This window comes from Vigna angularis, chromosome 8, assembly GCF_016808095.1.
Source record: "Vigna angularis cultivar LongXiaoDou No.4 chromosome 8, ASM1680809v1, whole genome shotgun sequence".
NCBI lineage: Eukaryota > Viridiplantae > Streptophyta > Magnoliopsida > Fabales > Fabaceae > Vigna > Vigna angularis.
In genome coordinates this window covers 11739853-11763353 of record NC_068977.1, presented here as the reverse complement: position 1 = coordinate 11763353, position 23501 = coordinate 11739853, and the positions used below count along the sequence as shown (strand labels likewise).

General features: G+C 31.3%; 2 protein-coding genes across 2 annotated transcripts; one reads left to right on the top strand and one right to left on the bottom strand.

Moving 5' to 3' along the window:
• Nucleotides 1–1682: 1682 nt before the first annotated feature.
• LOC108343782 (uncharacterized) lies at nt 1683–4110 on the top strand. The gene is made up of 2 exons (XM_017582168.2): nt 1683–1873; nt 3268–4110. The coding sequence occupies exons 1-2, from the start codon at nt 1801–1803 to the stop codon at nt 3918–3920; spliced, it is 726 nt and encodes a 241-aa protein (XP_017437657.1). The 5' UTR covers nt 1683–1800; the 3' UTR covers nt 3921–4110.
• A 12235-nt stretch (nt 4111–16345) lies between these two features.
• LOC108345585 (elongation factor 1-alpha) lies at nt 16346–19063 on the bottom strand. Its single transcript, XM_017584194.2, has 3 exons — nt 18911–19063; nt 17642–18119; nt 16346–17542 (listed from the first exon to the last, which is right to left on the bottom strand). Exons 2-3 carry the CDS (start codon nt 18101–18103, stop codon nt 16661–16663), a joined length of 1344 nt encoding a protein of 447 aa, XP_017439683.1. The 5' UTR covers nt 18104–18119; nt 18911–19063; the 3' UTR covers nt 16346–16660.
• Between the last annotated feature and the right edge of the window lie 4438 nt (nt 19064–23501).

The following is a 23501-nucleotide window of genomic DNA, read 5'->3' as shown; positions in this document are numbered from 1 at the left end:
TGCTAAAAGTTTAAAGAGTTTGGATTAAGGGGGAGTGTTGTGTTAATCCAATTAACATAACTATCAATATGACAGTTAGCTTGTTTTATTGTTCGTATATACATCTCTTCTGTAATACTGTTAGTAGTGGTTAATGAGAAATAAACTTGTTTTCTCTCCCATCCTTCCATACATTTTTCTCTCTGCATAACCCTATCAAACATGTTAAGGGGCTAACACCGTCGTTGTCAAAAAAATTATTAAAAAAACATTTTCCATAATAAAAACAACTTAAACCTATAGGCCATCCATCTAACGAAAAAAAATATTTAACTTCATATGAGCCCTATTTCGTCAAACTTAAATCTATTAGAAATAACACTTGAAAATAACATCCATAAATGATATATATATATATATATATATATATATATATATATATATATATATATATATATATATATATATATATATATATATATATATATATATATATATATATATATATATATATATATGGAATATGGTTCTATTAAGACTTCAACTAATTCCTTTTAGCTAGAAAGACTCGTACCTTTTTCATAGGATTTTCAAAAATGCATGTATAAACCACACAAAACACACTATATACAAATAAACCAATAAAAATATAAATTTATTTATCAAAATTTTTATCACAAATCCACACAAGATTAATTTATTTTATTTTATTATTTTTTGGGTTTTACATAACCCGATTCATTATCATGAGGTGTTCTCGGTTACATATACTACAATTCTATATAATTCATCTATTAAAATAATATGAACTAATATAATCAGTATCCATCAAAATTGAAACAACCAAACCAAAAAAATTAAAAATAAAATAAAATAACTAATTTAAAAATTCAATACCCATCAGAATCGAATCTTCTATCGTTTTATTTTTTTTTTTCACTTAAACATATATTTAAAGTTAATCAAAATTAATAAACATAGATAGTTATCTCCATTAAATTTTCTTTTATGACGAAAATACATATTTAACAGAATCTCTCTGTTTAAAATTTTTAAAAATTTTATAGCAACACATCTTTTCAAAATGAAGCATTCCTAGAATTGAACGCGGGACCTCTCACACCCTAAGCGAGAAACATACCACTAGACCAAATGCCCATATCTCATTTTATGCCGGCTAATTAATTTTTTTAAATATATCATAAATAGTTGTACAACACTTAAATTTTTAAGTTAAAAAGTTTTAATTACAAATAAGATTAATCTTATATATTTAATTTAATATAGCTTGGTGATGATAGAGGTACGAGTCTTTCTAGTTAAACCCTTGATATTCTAATTACAAATAGGAATAATCTTATATATTTAATATAATAAGTTTTAATTTCAAAAATAAAGTAAAATAATAAATTCCATTTAATTTTTTTTCAACAATCATTGCTTTCTCATTTTTAATTTATCAGTTAATTTATTTTTTTCTTTTTTAATCAATTATAATTTACCGATCAACTTAGAATAATTAAGTTCACAGCAGAATTGAAGACATAAAAATAGAAAATAATGACTCGAGCATTTCATTCATGCGAATAACAGGATAATTCAAAAAAAAAATTAAACATTTAATAAAACAAAAACTTCTTACAAGTGCTGCGATTAAAACTTAATTATGTGTTTATTTCATTACTAGCCTGATTGAATCACTGACTTTGCGGACCTTAACCCGATCTTAAACGGGTCGGGCAATTCAGCTTCCCCCACCCATGAATGTGGTGTGGCCCTAAACTTAGAGTGTCTGTGGCACGGTAATTTGTAAGCGCAGCCATGGCAAGCACCTCTCTCCTTCACTTGCTGCGATCACAGAGTTCCCGCCACTTCTGCAGAACAACTCCTTCAGGTTCTCTTCCTTTGTTATCACTATTTATGCTCTCACTTTCACCAGTCTTTTGCATTCTCAACGAGACCTTGCAGACCAACCCAAAAGTTGTAAACTTTTCACGATCTCTTTGTAGGGTCTTCATTTTTTTGTGGTATCCCTTGAACCGGGTTATATGGGCACCACAAATATCTAACTTTCAATCTAAAGATTATAATTCTACTACCTTTTTATCGAATGAAAGAGAAACATTGCCTCAAATTTTATGTTAGATTTGTGAAGCGTGCTGAATATCAATTTTTAGGTTATTTGTCCCATTTACGGATCTATAGTTGTTTGGCACCTGAGTTGCTTGATTTTGAGGGTTAATTTTAATGGAATTTGAACGAAACTCGTTCCTAGTGGTTTTGAATTTCGGAAAGCAAAGTAATTCGGTGTGATAAGTACTGGTTCAGGATGAAAATATATGAAGAATTGTGAATTAGGGTTTGTTTGGATGAACTTCTTCCTAACTAATTTATGCAAAAGTTTAAAATCAATACTTGATAAAGACTGATTAATTGGGATAACTTCTACAGATTAGTTTTTAGATAAGTAGGTTTAATTTTTGGAACACTAATTTCATCACTTTTTTTTTTCATTTTCTGCTAACAGAGAAGTTTTTGTAAAATGAAAGATTAATTTTTTCATTTCTCTGGAGTAGAATGAAAGATGAATCTAGGTGTTTGCTTCTATCTAGTCTTATCCAGGCCAATCCTTTTTCAAATGAGAAGATGAACATCCACTCCTTATGTCTATTTTATTTCTACATTTGTTATCCTGCCCTTTATAACTGCTTAAGGCTGACCTACTGTAGAATTTTTCCAACTAACAGGGTTATAAGGTTATTTGACACCTCTGACTCAATTGAATCATATGTTATGGTATGAATTTTTCCAACCCATGGTTGATAATGGTTTCAGTTCTTGCCAAATGCTAATATTCTGTTTGCTATAACAAAAGCCGTCAAATGACACAAAGTAGTAGCAAGTTGCAGAAAAACAATGCTTCATACATTAGTTCAACTTAGGATCCAATAAATAATTTTAAACACCAAACCCATGTGGTTGCTTCACGTAGTGCTGTCTTGAGGAAATATCCCTTACATAATATTTCGTATGATCTGAAGAAATCTGTTGTTAATTTTCCGTTTTAGTCTTGTAATGTGCGTCGCTCCTCCCCCTTAAAATCATTCTTATTTACCAAAACTAAATTGGTTATGTTCTATAACTTATATAGAGCTCTTGGATGTTTATGATTGCATCTTGTTAGAATTCCATGCCTATCAGAGTTTTTTCTTAATTATTATTGTCGTAAAACAATATAGCTATTAACTATTTTATGTTTACTTGTATACATTTGTTTCCATGGTTCAGCATACCAATGTTTTAGGTCCTCAACTTGTGGACGGCCCATTACACCCAATCCATCTCTTAAAACTTCCTCCCATCTTGCTGTTTTCCAAAGAAGATGCGCATCACCAGCACCAGCTACAGAGGAAGATGACAAGATTAGCATTGGACCTCGTGGTGGAGGACAATCGGTGGAACCTGACAAGGAAACTGGAGTTGTTTATCATGGCCCGATCTCAAACACCATAAAGAAAGTAAAACTTTTGTCTCTCTCAACTTGCTGCCTCTCAGTGTCCCTCGGTCCGGTCATAACCTTCATGACATCCCCCGACATGAATGTCATCCTGAAAGGTGCAGTGGCATCATCTGTAATATTCCTGAGTGCTTCTACAACTGCTGCCCTTCATTGGTTCGTTAGCCCGTATATTCACAAACTCAGGTGGCAGCCAGGTTCAGACAGCTTCGAGGTGGAGATGCTGTCCTGGCTGGCAACTTCAATTCCAAAGACTATCAAGTTTTCCGATATTCGCCCACCGCAAACCCAGAGACCTTTTGTGACATTTAAGGCCAATGGGAACTTTTACTTTGTGGACGCAGAGCACTGTCACAATAAGGCGCTTCTGGCTAGACTCACCCCACAAAAAGGGACTCATGATTCGGCTTTCAAAAACTTGTGATCTGAAAATACTGTTTTGAGCCTTCAGGTTTTTTACTGATAGCATTAGAAGAGTAAGGTATGACCCTGCATTAGTTTCAGTCTGCGTATGGAATTTTGTTTTACACTCTCGAGATTTGATCTCGTGTTCTGATACCATAAACTGTCAAGTCTGCTGAATAAATTTGTAGCAGTAGTTGCAAATTCTGGAATTTTTGCAAGCTTTTTGTTAGACATGATGAATGCTCAAGATTGTCTTGTTTTTCTCTTCATGAACACGGTCCACACAGAATACCAAAGCTGGCAATCAAGGACACTAATCTGCAGCTCGTTGCCAGCCAAACGTTATTTTGAGACACTATGATCTTGTTTAATTCTATCTTATCTTGACTCTATTTTTTTATATATGGTCTAAATTAGATTGTGTTACACATGTCTCTTATTTGGAATGCTTCTGCCTTTCTCATATATTTAATGAGTGTTAGCAGCCTACATTTTAATAATATTTTTCCAACATGTTGAAATTAATAAGGATTTCATTAGTTAGAGAATGGAACCTCTGTTTAATGGATATTGCTTGAATTTTATCTAATAGGGTGTGCGAAAGAGTATTAGAAGGTGCTATTAGCATCTGTATGTATTTCTGTGATTCTATATCAGGTTGATGCTATATCTTGCAATATAATGATAATAAAATAGTTTAAGAGTAATACATAGTGATAAAAAAAGTTTATAAAAGGATGTATTTTATAAGTTATTGAAGCTGTAATTTACACTGATGTTATTTAATTTCTTGTCTCTATAATCTATTAAAAAAGAGAATGCCAAGAAAACATAAAATTTGGGGGAACGAATTTGAAATTGATTTGTATTGACAGAAGGCTGTGATAAGAATATTTGATATGGTTCATATGCGATAATTCTGAGGCGAGTTGTGGTGTTGCAATTTGGTCGAAAACAAAGCAATTCTGAATGGATTTTATTTTCTATGGTGGTAATAAGTCGTCACAAATTATGAATCTATATATAATTAATATTTAAACATTTTTGTTGCTTTCGAATATCTAATCTGTACAAATTGCAAATCTATTCAATGATGTGTTTTCGTAGTTAATTGAGAATTGTGGTGTTCGATAATTTGGAAGTAGAGAAGCAGAGGATGGAAGAGGCGAGTTGTTCCAATGCCAAAGAATGAAAATTTTAGAGAAAAGTTGTGGGACACGGATTAAAACAACCTTCTAACGTGGATTGAAAATCCATTTGAAAGAAATTTCATCGGCTTTTTCAGCTTATTAGAAATGAATATGTATCAAATTTGGAAATCTAGCGACCTAGTATTATACTATTAAATTAAATTTGTTGAAATTTTTTGATATATATATATATATATATATATATGTGTGTGTGGATTACGTTTTAGTTTTATTAATAGTGACTTGTTACGCATACTTTTATATTTTTTGGCATTTATAAACACTCTAAAAATATGTTTGTTTTTTGTAAATATTTTATTTTAAAGATTTATGTCTGCTCAGTTTTTTCTATTTGTAACACTTGTACATTATAACTATTTGACTAAATAATCGTCTAATTAATATCATATTAAGATATTTATAATTATTGTGAATAAAAAATTTTAAAAAAAAAATTGTTGGTAAGCTTGATGGTTTTGAGTCAGATATAGTTTACTACTAGACAACAAAACAACAGTGGCTATCATATCTATGACCCTTGTTATCTCACTCATCTCAGCCATAAGGTTGGGATGGAGAAGGTGGTCTAAGAGCTATTTATGTTATCACAGAAAAGAAAGGCTTAGAGATAAACTCAAACTTTTAAACAAACAACATATTACTAACACCATATTAAAAGCATTTCTCCTTATTCTATCACACCTTTTTTCCTACACCTCTCCATTCCCTATTTATCTCTGACAAAAATTTAAATGTTAGTAGTTAAAAAATTACTTTTCCCCAAAATTTATATATATATATATATATATATATATATATATATATATATATATATATATATATATATATATATATATATATATATACCCCACACTCCACGAAAATCACATTTCTTCTTTATCCTTTCCTGTGTTGGTGTGCTTCTTTGTGATTTGTGGTTGTGGGTGTGGTTACTGTGTTGTGCTTGTTTGGAGGTGACAGAAGAGCTTGCTAGTGTAACAAGGTGGTCCGGTGGTGGTGGTGACAGGAGTAGCTCATTTTAGGTCTGAAAGCAATCAAGAATAGATATGAAGCCCTTCAACGAATATGGAAATCCGTCAAATGATATCGACATCCATTGAAAGGAAAATAGATATCGATATCCAACTCCTCATTGGTTGCACGAGCTTCTTCAAACTCCAACTCCTCCATGTCACATAATTAACCTAAAACTAGGAGGTGAAACAACATCGAGATGTCATCAAGAGTAAAAGACATTTCACCTACAGGAAGATGGAAACTACTCATCTCGAAATGTCATCTCACAATGAATCCAAGCAATAAACCATTAGACGAAGTCATAAGAAATGCACGTGAGAGACATCAAAGTAAAATTCAACACAATTTGTTGAATTCTCTCGTGACACGGTCCTAATTTATTTATTTTTTGCCATGGGAGATCAACTTCAGGATCTCCCCTCGATTCTACACAATAATATTTAATATATATATATATATATATATATATATATATATATATATATATATTGTATTCAAAATAAACAATAAAAATTATAAATTCAGTTTTTCACTCATTCAGCCCTACGAAATAGCATACGCAACATGCTGAACATAGTGCATCAGTAACGAAGAATCACGTGGACTTCCAGGAAATCCACCAACAACCTCATCTATATAAGGAACATTGTCATGTTGCTCGTCCTCCTCAACATGGCCTCAAATGCCTCCTCCTCCTAAAAAGCCTCCTCCTCAAAAGCCTCCATATGAGCTACAAAGTCATCCTCTACATGAGCATCAATAGCAATTTGACACCTTCAAACTGAAGTTTTCAGTCTTGTCCTTGCTTCGCCTGCGAAGAACTCTGTTGAGGCATGGGATGTGGTGATGGAAGCATGGAAAAATGTCATGGATTGTGAACATAAGTCCCTGTTTAGTGACTATGTTGATCACCTTTAGTATGCTTGTAGTTCATGGCCTTTATTCTTTGAATATGTGAATTATACTTAGATTATTCTGTGTAAGTCATACTTTGTAGAGGCGTGGACAAACAAAGTTGTGCATTTAGACAACGCAACAATAAACAGGTGTTTCTTAATGTTATTTTATATAGTTGCTTATGGTATATATTTTATGATATTATTCATGTAATTTCTATCAAGGTTAAATCTGTTAAGATATGCCAAATATTCTATTAAAGGATATTAGGCAATCAAATATTGTGTTAGTTATAATTTAGATATTATTATAATTTGTGGAGATTTGTGCACCTGTCATTCCTTTAATAAATGAAGGATTATAGGATCCTTAAATGTATATATATAGTACTCTACTCTTTGAAATAATACATCAGAATTATTCTTTAAATCTTTTATTATGGTATCAAGAGCCAACACTGATATCCTCTAAGATATAGGAATCAGTGCTTTTTTTCATTAAATATTTCTGATGGCTTCTTCCGATGACAATCAATCGGAGAAACATGATTTTGGAACTTCCGCTGCTTCCAAGAGTTATATTTCTACGGCTGCCGGATTTGTGACCAAGTCAGGTATATCTAACTCTGCCCTTAATCTTTCTGTTGTTACTAAGGATAGTGATTGGATAATTGATTCGGGTGCTACTGATCATATGACTTGTGATCCTCATATATTTACTAATTTTTCCTCTAATTGTTCTAAAACTGTTATTATTAATGCCAATGGGGTCTCATCTCCTATTGAAGGTATAGGTACTATATCCCTCTCACCCTCCTTATCGATTCCTGATATTTTATTTGTTCCTACATTAAACTGTAATCTCGTCTCCGTCAGCAAGTTAACCAAATCACATTCTTGTGTTGCCTTATTTTACCCAACCCATTGTCTTTTTCAGAACATCCATTCCAAGGAGAAGATTGCTAGTGGTAGAGAGAGTGAAGGACTGTATTATCTTGAAAATGTCTCACAATCAAACCATAAAAAAGGATTGACTTGTCTTGCGAACGATCACATACAAGATAAAAACAAAAAAGAAATTTGGTTGTGGCATAGACGGTTGGGACATCCCTCTTTTGGTTATTTAAAAAAATTATTTCCATCACTATTTCATAAATGCAATATTTCTGATTTTTTTTGTGAAACTTGTGTTTTGGCAAAAAATCATCGTGTTGTGTTTCCTTTAAGCAATAACAAAACTAATTTTCCTTTTTCATTAATTCACACAGATGTTTGGGGCCCTGCCCCGCAATCTACACATAATGGAAAAAAATAGTTTATCAGTTTTGTTGATGATTGTACTCGGATAACCTGGTAAATTTGCTTAAATATAAAAGTGATGTGTGTGATGTGGTTCGTTCCTTCTATCATTTTATTGTTACACAATTTAACACATCTATTAAGGTCATTCGATCAGACAATGGAGGAGAATATTTTAAGACTGAATTAATAGAGTTCATGAACTCTAAAGGCATCTTGCATCAAATTACATGTCCTTATTCACCACAACAAAATGGAGTGGCTGAGAGGAAAAATAGACATATATTAGGGGTGACAAAATCATTTTTGATAGATGGTAATGTCCCATCTCATTTATGGGGTGAGGCTGTGAGCTCTGCCGTTTATTTAATTAATCGAACTCCTTCTAGTGTGCTTAACTTTCGAAGGCCTTTTGATGTGTTATCTGATCATTGTATCCTTCCTCCCATAGTTTATTTACCACATCATATTTTTGGATGTGTTATATATGTTCACTTACACCCACATCAACGTACAAAGCTTGAAGAACGAGCGATCAAATGTGTTTTGTTGGGTATGGATCAACTCAAAAAGGTTATCGTGCTTACCATCCACCATCAAGGAAATTTTATATTTTTATGGATGTGACATTTAATGAGCATGAATTTTTTTATGTTGATTCTCCACTTCAGGGAGGCAATGAAAGTGAAGTGCATAATCATGATGTTGGTATGTTTGATTGTGAAGATAAATTATTGTGTGAGGATCATTCTGCAGGAAGTGAGCCAATCCTAAATATGGACCCTTCTTTTCTAGATAATACAGTGTCTTCTGATCATAACCAATTGGCTCAATCTTCTCCACAGGTTCAACTTGACTCTTCAGAGGTACCTTCTGATCCTATCTCTGATAATACTAATTTAGATGAAATTAATCATGGAATTGATTCTTGTCTGCGTGAGACCACCAGCACACCAAACACTGAGTCTACTACTGTTCAATATATTCTTCCACCTCGTTCTAACCGTGGTCAACCTCCAGTTAAATATGAACCAGACCTCCAAGCCAAAGTTAAATATCCCATTAGTAAATATGTGCCATCTCACAGGTTATCTCAGTCATATGCATCATTTGTATCTCAATTATCTTCAATTTCTATTCCTAGTAATGTACAGGAAGCTTTGGCAGATCCTAGATGGGCCGAAGCAATGGTTGAGGAGATGGCAGCTTTAGAAAAAAACAACACTTGGGATCTTGTGTCCTTACCAAAAGGGAAGAAAACTATGGGCTGTAAATGGGTCTTTACAATTAAGCATAAAGCTGATGGAACTATTGAGAGGTATAAAGCACGACTTGTGGCTAAAGGTTACACTCAATCTTATGGTGTAGATTACCAAGAGACGTTCGCACCAGTAGCCAAACTCAATACTGTGAGAATACTTTTGTCGCTAGCTGCAAACCAAGATTGGCCTCTTCTACAATTTGATGTGAAAAATGCTTTCCTACACGGAGAAATTTCAGAAGAAATTTATATGGATTCTCCACCAGGCATGACTGATTCAATTGGAATGAAGGTTTTCAAATTAAAGAAGGCTCTATATGGATTAAAACAATCCCCAAGAGCATGGTTTGGAAGGTTTACCAAGTCTATGAAGGCTTTTGGCTATAGAGCAAGTAACTCTGATCACACCTTATTTTTTAAGAGAGGAAAAGGAAAAATTACAGCTTTGATTATATATGTAGATGACATGATTGTTACAGGAAATGACCAAGATGAGATTTCTAGTTTACAAAAATACCTTGCATCTGAATTTGAGATGAAACAGCTTGGAAACCTCAAATATTTTTTGGGTATTGAAGTAGCTAGATCAAAACATGGTATTTTTCTATGCCAAAGAAAATATACTATTGATTTACTGTCGGAAACTGGGCTGCTTGGGAGTAAACCAGCTGATACACCAATTGAACAAAATCATAAACTTTTTCAATGCTCAGATTCAGCAAGCATAGACAGAGGAAGATACCAAAGGCTGGTAGGAAAATTAATTTATTTGTGCCACACACGTCCAGATATCACCTATGCAGTGAATGTTGTTAGTCAATTTATGCATGACCCACGGAAGCTTCATATGGATGCTGTTGAAAGGATTTTGAGATATTTGAAGTCCGCTCCTGGAAAAGGAATTTTGTTCTCAAATCATGAAAACTTAAAGGTAGAAGGGTACACTGATGCAGATTGGGCAGGTTCAAAAGATGATAGAAGATCTACCTCTGGATACTTTACTTTTGTAGGAGGGAATCTTGTAACTTGGAGGAGTAAAAAACAACCTGTAGTAGCAAGATCTAGTGCTGAAGCAGAATTCAGAGGCATGGCACTAGGTGTATGTGAACTTTTGTGGATTAAAAATGTGCTATCAGATTTGGGCTTTACACAAAATGAAGCTATGAGTTTGTACTATGACAATACTTCGGCTATAGCAATTGCTCACAATCCTGTGCAACATGATAGAACAAAGCATGTGGAGATTGATAGACATTTCATCAAAGAGAAACTTGAAGCTGGAATAATTTCATTTCCTTTTGTAAGATCAGAATTGCAGTTGGCTGATGTTCTCACCAAAGGAGTATCAAGAAGATTGTTTAATGAATCTCTATTCAAGTTGGGAATGTGTGATATACATGCACCAACTTGAGTGGGGGTGTTAAGATATGCCAAATATTCTATTAAAGGATATTAGGCAATCAAATATTGTGTTAGTTATAATTTAGATATTATTATAATTTGTGGAGATTTGTGCACCTGTCATTCCTTTAATAGATGAAGGATTATAGGATCCTTAAATGTATATATATAGTACTCTACTCTTTGAAATAATACATCAGAATTATTCTTTAAATCTTTTATTAAAATCTACTCATTAGAGACCTTTGTACATGTTGGCATGTTATTCATAACGTCATTATCCTCCAACATAATAAGACAAAGGCATCATTTGAAAAAAGTCTTAATTTTATGAGTGAAGATTATAAAGAAATCAAATATAAAAAAATCAGATATAAAGGAATCAAATATAAAAGTGCTAATATTATTTTATTTAGTTGCTTATGTTATATATTTTATGATATTATTCATGTAATTTTTATTAGGGTTGAATCTACTCATTAGAGCTCCAAGAATGTATTGAGAGCAATATGGGAGACCTTTGTTCATGTTGGTATTCTATTCATAACGTCATCATCCTCCAACATAATAAGACAAAGGCATCATTTGAAAATGTCTTAATTTTAGTCTTAATTTTATAAGTGAAGATTATAAAGGAACCATATATAAAAGACTTTGTGGATATGTATCGAGTAAAACATATAAGATTAGACAGTGAAAGTTGTAAATGCATTCTCAAAAGAACGTACAGTTTACCATGTACTTGTGAAATATATAAAAGACTTTGTGGATATGTATCGAGTAAAACATATAGGATTAGACAGTGAAAGTTGTGAATGCATTCTCAAAAGAACATACAGTTTACAATGTGCTTGTGAATTAACATGATATGATCTTGGGATAATTCCTTTGACTAATATTGATATTATGTGGACCAAAACGAGCTTTTCAAATATTATATTAAATGAATCGCATTCAGAGTTATGCATTCAATATAAACTTGATATGGTTTAAGAACGTTTCAAAAAAGTTGACATTGAAGGAAAAGTAAATCTCAAGCACAAGTTACTTAAAATTGCTTGTTTTCCAATGACATCTATGAACCCTATTAAAACAAAAAATGCATAAAAGTTTAAATTTCAGTCCATTTCATATATATAATATATATATATATATATATATATATATATATATATATATATATATATATATATATATATATATATATATATATATATATATATATATATATATATATATATATATATATATATATATATATATATATATATAACTTTTTACATCCAATCCCACTAAATATTTAATTATATTTTATATTTTGAATTTTAACTAAAATATCTCTATTTTAAACTTATAACTTTTATTAAAATATTTAAATATATTAACACTTATCATATTATTACAATTTAAAAGTTATATATATTACTTTACACTTAATTTTTAAAAGTATATTTTTCTAGTTTAAAGACTCAATTGAAATAAAATTTCACAATATAAAAATTTAATTATATTAAAATTTAAAACAAAAAGACTAATTAACAAAAGACATTACGTGACATTACTATCGTCATAAGGACAAAAAACATTACAACGTGACATTACTATTGTCATTGACAATTTTTTTTTAAAAAAAAAGTTAAAAAAAGAAATTGAAAATATTAATATGATGAAAAAGATTAAATTAAATATTTAAAAAAAATAATTGAATAAAAAATTCAGAGATGGAATTGAATAATGTAATAAAAGAATACACGAACCAAAAACCAACTCAGTTATAAGGAATCAATTTTACCCAAACCAAATATCAGATTCAAACTTTTATCTTAATAACTCTAAATTCAATTTAACAAAATTACTATCTTATTGGAACAGATTCAACAAAAAAATCAGATTTTATTATCATCTTAAGAGAAAAATTACAAAATAAAAGTATGTTTAAAGATTAGATACTTAATTAAAGGTTTAATAGTTTATTTTGTACTAGTTTTGCCGAATTTTGTCAATTAAGTCCTTCCTTTTAAAAGTGTGTCATTAGGGATGGCAAGAAAATTCGCGCCCGCGGATATCCGCGGATAAAATCCGCGACGAATAGTTGATACTCACGGATATTTACTACCCGTAACCCGCAGATAGCGGATATTTTAATACCCGCTTATAAACGGGTCGAATGCGGATATTATACTATCCGTACCCGCGGATACCCGCTACCCGCAAAAACTAAAAATAAAAATTTAATTTATATTTTATTAAGTTAAATTTAATTAAAATTAAAATTAATTTATATTTTACAAGATTAAATTTAATTAAAATTGAATTTAAATTTATATTTAATTTAATTTATATTATATTTTATATATTTTTTGTAATTCTATTTAAATTTTATTTTAATAATTTATTAAAATATATTTTTTTTAAATATTTGCGGGTATCCGCGGATATCTACGGGTATCCGCGGATTTTAAAATACCAGCGGATATTTTTTAAGCGGGTATCCGTGTGGGTAGCGGGTCAGATAGCGAGTCAAGTAACGGGTGAATTTTTTTTTGTCGGGTCGGGTTGCGGGTAGGCACTATCCGTGCCCGACCCGACCTGTTGTCATCCCTATATGTCATATTGATTTTCACTTAGTTAATTGTCTCAACGTCGTCTCTTTCGTTAAATACTCACAAAAAGCATTAACTTTTTTCTTTCTCTCTTCTTTCTCTCTCTCTTCTATGCTCTTATGTAACGGAGCAGACTTTCCTCTTTTTCTTTTGTTAGTGTTTACTTTTCATACTTTTGCAAAAAAAATTGTAATTCAAGACATCCCTTCTAAATCATATAGAAAAACATTCTTTTACATTTTTATCACTTTTTAACTTACCTTATACTACGTCTCATTAAATACATGATTAAAATTATTCAATTAAAATTAAAAACTTTTAAATATTATACTTGAGATTACTCTTTCATTCTTCCACTTAGTTATTAAATAAAAATAACAATATTTATTATTATTATAAATTTTAAGAAATATGAAAGAGTATAGCTAAAATTAAAACGATTTATCTTAACGAAATAATATTATATTGGTGTATGTCAGTTTGAGATAATATAACTAAATAAAAGAACAAAATGAATTTAAGATAGTATAATTTAAAAAAATAATCTTTTAGCTTTGATTAATTAGTTTTAGTATATAACAAAGGAACTAAAAGGCAGAAAAAGATAACAAATTAAATTTATAATATTGATATAGATTATGTACTATAATTACATTTTTAGTTAAGAATATAATTTTCATATTTTTATTATTTATGAAAACTATATTTCGTTTTTAATTAAATTAATTATACATTTGTTTTGTTTCTATATGTAAATATTATTGTTGATATACGAAGAAGTTTAATATTATTTTATAAAATTAATAGATATGAATTTGAAAGATATGAGAGAGAAATTACAGAAAGAAAAGTGAGAGTGAAGGTGTTTGACTAAAAAAATACAACAATTGAGAAAAAAGTTAAAAAAAATTTTAAACAATTTGATAACATAAAAAATTTATAAAACTTTGTAAACAGTTTTTATATAAAAAAATCCTACAAAATAAATATAAAATTGTCAAATATTTAATATGAGAAAAAAATGTTTAATATTATAATTGGGTATCCCAAATAACAAGTAAAACTAAATTAATAATTAATTTCATTACAATAAATTTTAATATTATTAATTTCATTTTAATAAATACTTGTGTAATAATATGTTAAAAGATATTTAAACTTAACTCAATAGTATATAAATAAATTATAAAATAAAATTTGTGATTCTTTAAATTATCAAATAATTTTATTCTTAACAAGATATAAAATTTCTAACCATTTTTATTATTTTTAATTAAAAAACATTAGTTAAAAAAATATTTATAAAGATTGATTAAAAAGAAAACTTAGGAATAAGATACGAAAAGTTTTGAAGAGTTGAAGAAAGAAAACCGGGAAATACAATGGTAAGTGGTAATGATGCAATGAAAAGATTTTGGAATTTGCAAAATATGAAAAAGTAGCACAAAAGAAAAAGAAATTTTTAAAATAAAAAATAAAAAATAGTTTATTTTTAGAAAAATATATAATAAAAAGTAATTATTTCTTGTCGTGAACCAATCAAGATGATAAAAATAACATTTATACATATTTAACGACAAAATTTACGACAAAATTTATTAAGTAAAGTCAATTTAACACACTTTTAAAAGAAAAAACTTAATTAACAAAATTAAATAAACTATTAAACCAACTCTATAAGAATCAATTTTACCCAAACCAAATATCAGATTCAAACTTTTATCTTAATAACTCTAAATTCAATTTAACAAAATTACTATCTTATTGGAACACATTCAACAAAAAAATCAGATTTTTATTATCATCTTCAGAGAAAAATTACAAAATAAAAGTATGCTTAAAAATTAGATACTTAATTAAACGTGTCTTCTTTTTCAAGAAAAAGATTGATAAATTATTTTTATGTAACTAAGTTTATTATGAAACCGAAAATCAGGATCCTCTAGTCAGTCCTTTATTCCCAAAAACTTAGATCTGTATTTCATAACTTCCAGTGATGTCTGTTCAAATCCAGCCTTGTCACCTTCAACAAAATAAGGTTGCTTATAAATTTATGTAACTTAAGTGTCACCCTGCAATGCTTAAAAACCAGTTTTACATTTTACAATGACATTGTTGTCCTTTATTGGTTATGAAAACAAAATCAATAAAACTTTATCACTGCTCTTAATTTGTTAATAAAAATAAATCAATAAGCATCTCTAAATCACAAATGAATCAATTGACAATTATAATAGATCAATTTTACTAGTAAGACCAAACACAACCATACACTGGATGGGATCTGGATCCAATTGAAATTCAACATACCTCCTTAACCCATCTTTATAAAAACTCACTGAGAAAAAATTCACCAAAATATCAGTATTTCATCTTTACGAAATAAAACATAATTTTAAAAACACATTAAAAATATTAATAATGTCTTCCACAAAGACACCCAATTCTAAAAACAATACCGGGTTTAAAACTTATATACAATCGCAAAATATAAGTTAAATCATTAACAAATTATAAGTTTACTAAAAATATTCTTGATGAATAATCCTTTGAAAAATATTATTCTCAATTTACTAAAATATACTTGGAATTTGCAAAATCGAAAAACACCTGAATTTGGTTCTCCGTCTTCATATTTTTCAACTGAAAAAGAGGAAACATGACTAGACAAAGTGACCAACGCAAGGAATTAAGAGTTAATATTTAAAATGCAAACAACAATCATCGGACTAAAAATAAAATTCAAAACAGGGATATAAAACACAAATATAAAAAGTCTGATATTTAAAATGCAAACAAACAACACAGCAAAGCGGTAAAACTTGCTGCGCTTACAAAAATGTAATCAGGGGTCCTCACAAAATCACAAAAACACATAAAAACACATAATAATAATGATAAAAGAGCCGCCACCGTCGATCAAGAACCCAATTTTGGGAACAAAAGTTGGGAGATGATGGTGGAAACTTCAAACTAAGTACGAAAAACAATCTACCTAGCGATGACACAAGAGTACAAGCAAGAAACCAGCATTTATTGTAACCATCCCCTGATGAACCACCCAGCACGATTCACTTCTTCTTTTGGGCAGCCTTGGTGACCTTGGCTCCAGTGGGGTCCTTCTTCTCAACGCTCTTGATGACTCCCACAGCCACAGTTTGACGCATGTCCCTCACAGCAAAACGTCCAAGAGGTGGGTACTCAGAGAAAGTCTCCACCACCATTGGTTTGGTTGGAATCATCTTCACGAAACCAGCATCACCATTCTTCAAGAACTTAGGCTCCTTCTCGAGCTCTTTGCCAGAACGCCTGTCAATCTTGGTCATAAGTTCTGCGAACTTGACAGCAATGTGGGAGGTGTGGCAATCCAGAACAGGGGCATAGCCATTTCCAATCTGACCAGGGTGGTTCATGATGATAACCTGGGAGGTGAAGTTAGCAGCCTCCTTAGCAGGATCATCCTTGGAGTTTGAAGCAACATAACCACGCTTGAGATCCTTAACAGCAACATTCTTCACATTGAACCCAACGTTGTCACCTGGGAGAGCTTCTGTGAGAGCTTCATGGTGCATCTCAACAGACTTAACTTCAGTTGTCAGTCCACTTGGTGCAAAAGTCACCACCATTCCAGGCTTGATGACACCAGTTTCAACACGTCCGACAGGCACAGTTCCGATTCCTCCAATCTTGTAGACATCCTGAAGAGGAAGCCTGAGGGGCTTGTCTGATGGCCTCTTGGGCTCAGTGATCTGGTCAAGTGCATCAAGCAAGGTAGGTCCCTTGTACCAGTCGAGGTTTGTGGACCTCTCAATCATGTTGTCTCCCTCAAAACCAGAGATTGGAACAAAAGGAATCTTGTCTGGATTGTATCCCACTTTCTTCAAGTAGGAGGAGACTTCCTTCACAATTTCATCATACCTAGCCTTGGAGTACTTGGGTGTAGTGGCATCCATCTGATAAACAGAAAGACAACATCAGTAAAAACAAAATAAATTCAAAAATAATCGATCCAAGAGAAATTATTCAAAGGCTTAAAATTCAAAAAAATTTACCTTGTTACAGCAACAAATCATCTGCTTCACACCAAGAGTGAAGGAAAGAAGAGCATGTTCACGGGTTTGCCCATCCTTAGAAATTCCAGCTTCAAAACCACCAGTGGTGGAATCAATGATCAGCACAGCACAGTCAGCTTGGGATGTCCCTGTAATCATGTTCTTAATGAAATCCCTGTGTCCGGGAGCATCAATGACAGTGCAGTAGTACTTGGTGGTTTCAAACTTCCACAACGCAATATCAATTGTGATCCCTCTTTCACGCTCAGCCTTAAGCTTGTCAAGCACCCAGGCATACTTGAATGACCTCTTGTTCATCTCAGCAGCTTCCTTCTCGAACCTCTCAATCACACGCTTGTCAATTCCTCCAAGCTTGTAAATCAGATGGCCAGTGGTAGTAGACTTCCCAGAGTCGACATGGCCAATGACCACAATACTGATGTGAACCTTTTCCTTACCCATAATTGCTTTTGAGTATCTGCAAAAAAACAACAGTCAAAACAATTATCAGCATCGTTGCAAATCAATATATAGCCACAGACCACAGCAATGGTGCATAGCCATAGAAAATATCAGGTAATATCTATAAAAGACAACAAATGTATTACACAAAGTGATGGGTAATACCTAAAAATATCAGACCAAAAGATAACCATAAAATTATCTCACAATATCTAAAACCCCATCATACAAAATTGTAAAACATGCATAAGCATAAAAAATATCAGATAATAACTAAAATCAAATAAAACAGCACATGAAATCGGGTATAATCAATTAAAGTGAATCAGACCCAGCACTTACACCCTAACGCAGATCAGATTATAGACAAATCAAATTAAGATACAACATCACATGCAATCAAGATTCATGACAACCACACATTAAAACATGTCATCACATAAATAATCACCAAAACCTGGTAAAATCATCGACTTGAATCGGTTAAAACGAAAAGTTCATAGATCTATTCATCAGAAATAAGAAAAATCGAAAACACAACATTTACCAGATCTGGATCTGGAATTTGAATATGCGTAGCACACAAATCAACAAAAATCGATTCAAATCTAGCTATTCCAAAGCTTTAAAAGTAAACGAAAAAAGAAACATTTTTTGAAGGCATCTCACCGATTATAACCATCAATTCAAACAAAAATCGAAAACAACATAAAATTCATATGGGAAGATAAAAATTTATCAACAAAACTTAAATAAATTGAAGACATCAGCTATAGATACCGATTAAATCGGAACAAGAGAACGTACCTAGAAGCTGCGCTAAAACCCTAGCCGCAAGAGAAGAGAGGCGAACAATAGAGTGAAGAGAAGTGAGGGAATGAGGGTTAGAGGGTTTATTTATAGGCTCCAAGTGTTTCCCTATGTTGACAAAAGTACCCTCAGTATTTTAGGTAGTTCCATTTGTGTCCTCTTTGCTTTCGCTGGCGGTGCGGGAGGGTCCGAGAATGTCGTGACGAAGCCCTAGGTTAGTTCAATTATGCGGCTACCGAAACGACGCCGTACAGTACAGCAGTGATGTTTCTCTACTCAAATAAATCTTATACATTCACTAGCTGTGTGTGGACCGTGAATTTTTTCTTTTTAGGGCAAATATCAACAGAAAATCTTTTTATAATTTATTTGCTTTTTATTATGGATATTAGTATAAGAGATTAACGTATGTTAGAAAAAAAAAATAAATAAATATATATATATATATATATATATATATATATATATAATATTCATATTTCATGTACGTTCATCTTAATCCTCCATTTTGTTTTAAAATAATTATGAATTAATTAATACATTTAATTCTTTTAAAAAAAATCATTAATGTATTTTTATACATTTAATGATCATTTAATGATGAAAAAATATTAGGAAAAATTTACCTTAATGAAATATTTAAGTTTCAAACAATATTATTTTAAAAAAATATTTCTTTGTTTTTATATTTATACCAATATATAAAGAGATGTCTATGTTTATGTACATAATTTTTATTCTCATGTTTTACAATATATTTAATGACTGATTTTATAAAGTAATATAATTGTTAAGTGAGTTTTTTAAACAAACGATTATTTTGAAATCTTTTTTTTAGGTATTTGTAGGTAAAAAATATTTTGTAAAAAATTATAGTCAAGTAGAAATAATTTAGTATTAGCTCGAATTGGAATTAAATATCTTAGAGTTGTCAATTTGACTCATGGTCTATGGACTAAGAGGGATGCTTCCTGCATCGCACCTGTTTCTCCCTGCACCTCCTATTTTACATATTTGTCATTTCATTTATTAAAGTCAAATTGAAATTAATGATGCGTTAATGACATGGAAAAATTAAAGATATGGAAAAATAAATAAAAAATGCAGGACAAAGCTCATAAATGTAATTTAGATTTGATGCAACAAATTTTCTCTTCAAAAATTTTGTAAGGGATGCCTCGCCACATTGTAAGTTCATCCATGGCATTGCTAATTTTTCTAAATGCAAGACCTCTATACGATCCTTTCCTGGTGAAAGATTTTGAGCACCAATTGCTTCTGAAAATCGTATAAAAAGTTTATGGTTCTGATGGTAAGGATTGGGAAGATCAAGCTTAAAAAAAAAGACAAGCCCAAAACTTACATCTGATGCAACAGATTTCCTTTTGAAAATTTTATATGGAATGCCTTGCCACATTTTAACTTCATCAATGGATTACTATTTCTTGTTGAACAAAAAACCTCTACATCATCCTTTCTCTCAAACCAAAGATTCTGAGCATCAGTTGCCTCTTAATATCATTATTTCATTTCGCAGTTCCAATACATATCATGTATCAGTGGCCAAAAACATACAACAATTTATTGTCCTTGCAGAAACAAAACTAAATTTAATATACTAACATAACATAATAAAGCAAAAAATAGAGTAATGAACAAAACCTAAAGCGTAGATCCAATTGTAACAGCGAACGCAGATCCAACTACGGCTAACAAGAAACGCAGGTCCAACTGCGGCGACCTCTCTCTGCACTTCTAAGTGCGACTCTCATCACCCAACTACGGCACCCCCTATCCGCACTTCCAACTACAATGGTGCTTAACCACATTTCCCATTGATATGAGTGAGGAAGGGAGGAATGGAGGAGCGCCTAAGGACAACACAAACAAAGGGGTATAGGCTTTTTTAGTTATGAACTGCGGCAAAGAGAGGAATGGAGAAAAAATGGGTGTAGGGGTTTTTTATATGCGACACAGGAGGAGAAAGGAAGGGTTGCGGCGAGGAGGCAGGAAGGGCTGGTGGTGCTTCATTATTTTTATTCTTCAAATGGCTCAGCTTTTTCTAAAAACAAAATATTCACTGATAGGTATGAGAGGGGTAGAGTTGGAAATAGAAAAAAATAGGGAGGTGCAGGGTGAAGTGAATGAGGTGTAGGAAGAAGCACTCATGGACCAATCTTAACCCCCTTTTGAAAAAAAAAAACTCCTCTAAGAAAGTCTCTCAAGTGGGGGTCAAAAAAAATCTCAACCTTCAAAGTCCCCTCTCAAATGGGTTAGAATCAGGTTAAGGTGGGTTCAGTCCCACTACAAAGTTTTAATTAACTTTTAGAAACAATATCATTTATATATATGTATAAAATTATATTTTTTTATATAAAAAATCTTTTATTGCTTAAGTGAGTTGGAAAATTCTTATTTATTTTTTGTAATTTGAATTTATTTTTAATTAATCATTAATATTTCAAAATTTATTTTTATTAGTCTAAGGATAATTTAATATATCCAAATTTGTCTAGTTTAGTCATATATAAAAATTGTAAATTTCCACAATGTTTCAATTTCAAAACCCTAAAGTCTTATTATAAAGCAATTTTTATATTTTTTATAAATTAGTAAAAAAATATAAGAATATTTTATATTATTCCTTTTAGATTGACCCACAATTATTTACATTAAAATAAAATAAAAAGGAAACATAATTTTCTTAAAAGTGCAAACTATATATAACTCTTTTATAACTATATAAAAATAGTGTAATCTAAACATTAATAATAAACGGGCTTCATAAATACCTTTTTTTCTGTTTAATTCTGTTAAATTATTAATGAGTGTGAGGGTCGCGTGATTATACCATTACATGAATAGTGATTTAAGGGGAAAAAACTTGTAGATGAATATTTTGTTGATATTAACACCATGCAAAGAAAACAAAACACGATGATCCATAACAATTAATCGTAGATTCAAGTTCAATCAATGTCATTATAAAAAAAGTGAATCAAAATAGAAAATAAAAATAAATAAATAACTAAAAGTATTTTGATTAAAAAATAAAGAATAGTAACCTGCTTTAACATTTAAAACCAATTTTATCTTATTTTTATTTTCTAACCAACTATAACTATTTTCGTTTATTCTCCTCTTTATTTTTATTTTTCTCCTCTTATTTATAATTTTTGTAAGTTCATTGAGTAAAAAGGACTTCAATTTATTTTTTATAGCATCTATTTTTGCAACAAATTAGGAATTAATTACATTTTTTTATTTAAAATGAATATTTTTTCTAAAAAAGAATTCATTGATTTGCCTTGATCCATAGGACTTTTGTAGATGTTTTGGCCTTGTGAACTTTTTCTATGAGGAGTTTTTTGGTCTTGTGGGCTTTTTTTTTCCCCAACTCACATGGGTCAAAGTTAAACCATGTAAGGAGTGTTGGAAGTCCCACATCAACTAGAGATAAGACCAATTCATAGTTTATAAGTGGGTGTAAACCTCACCCTACAAGCCGATTTTGTGGGGTTGAGTTAGGCTTAAAACCCACTTACTAACATGGTATCAGAGCCATGGTTAGAGTCTATTTCTAAGTGGGCATTCTATTCTTATCGGGCCGTTATCAGACCATCCAATTTCTACTATCACGCACGAGATGTCTATACCTTAGCGTGAAGGGATGTGTTGGAAGTCTCACATCGACTAGAGATAAGGCCAATTCATAGTTTATAAGTTGGTGCAAACCTCACCCTACAAGCCGATTTTGTGGGGTTGAGTTAGGCTTAAAGTCCACTACTAACATGGTATCATAGCCATGGTTAGAGCATATCCTAGTGAGTTCTAAGTGGGCATTATATTCTTTTATTCCACTCGCAATCGGGTCGTTATCGGACCATCCAATTTCTACTATCACGCACGAGATGTCTATACCTCGACGTGAAGGGGGTGTTGGAAGTCTCACATCGACTAGAGATAAGGCCAATTCTAAGCCGGTTTTGTGGGGTTGAGTTAGGCTTAAACCCACTTTCTAATAAGGAGAGCCAAATTGACGGATCTAAGTATCATACTACTCGTACTTATGGGTATCTATTACCCGTTAAGAAAAATGAAATTACATTTTTATCCTTATTATTAGGTCTAAGTTACTGTTGAGGTTTTAATCATTTTGCTTAATGTTGTGCTTGAATTTGTTTGAAAAGACATGGTATGATGCAAGGCCAATGTGGTGAGTGTTGAAGAAGGAGGTGTTCAAAATAGAGTTGCAGCATGGTGGTTGTCCTGAAGAAAGTGAGTATTAAGTGTGGAGAAGGGACTGACTTTGTATTTTCGCATTCCTCATGTAAGTCAACTTTCGCACAAGGGAGTTTAATATAGATGATTTCTATCTCTGAGTTAGAGTTTAAATTGAAGCTTTTGCCTATGGTTGTTAAACCCTCGACAAGTGTAACCGAATCGTATCAAGTAATAAACTTGGTAAGACCAAGTATCGTTTCCCAAAGGACTCACGGCCTAGATAGTTATGTGATTTATTCATTATCTAAGACTTGTACAAACAATTACTTGAGATTTCAATGCAAAATACTAAAAAGTAAAGATG

Excerpts from the sequence above, each read along its gene's own strand:
- LOC108343782 (XM_017582168.2), top strand. The coding sequence starts at position 1,801 with ATGGCAAGCACCTCTCTCCTTCACTTGCTGCGATCACAGAGTTCCCGC. Across the intron at positions 1,874-3,267 it reads CTGCAGAACAACTCCTTCAG|CATACCAATGTTTTAGGTCC; the intron begins GTTCTCTTCCTT and ends TCCATGGTTCAG.
- LOC108345585 (XM_017584194.2), bottom strand. The coding sequence starts at position 18,103 with ATGGGTAAGGAAAAGGTTCACATCAGTATTGTGGTCATTGGCCATGTC. Across the intron at positions 17,543-17,641 it reads TGATTTGTTGCTGTAACAAG|ATGGATGCCACTACACCCAA; the intron begins GTAAATTTTTTT and ends TCTGTTTATCAG.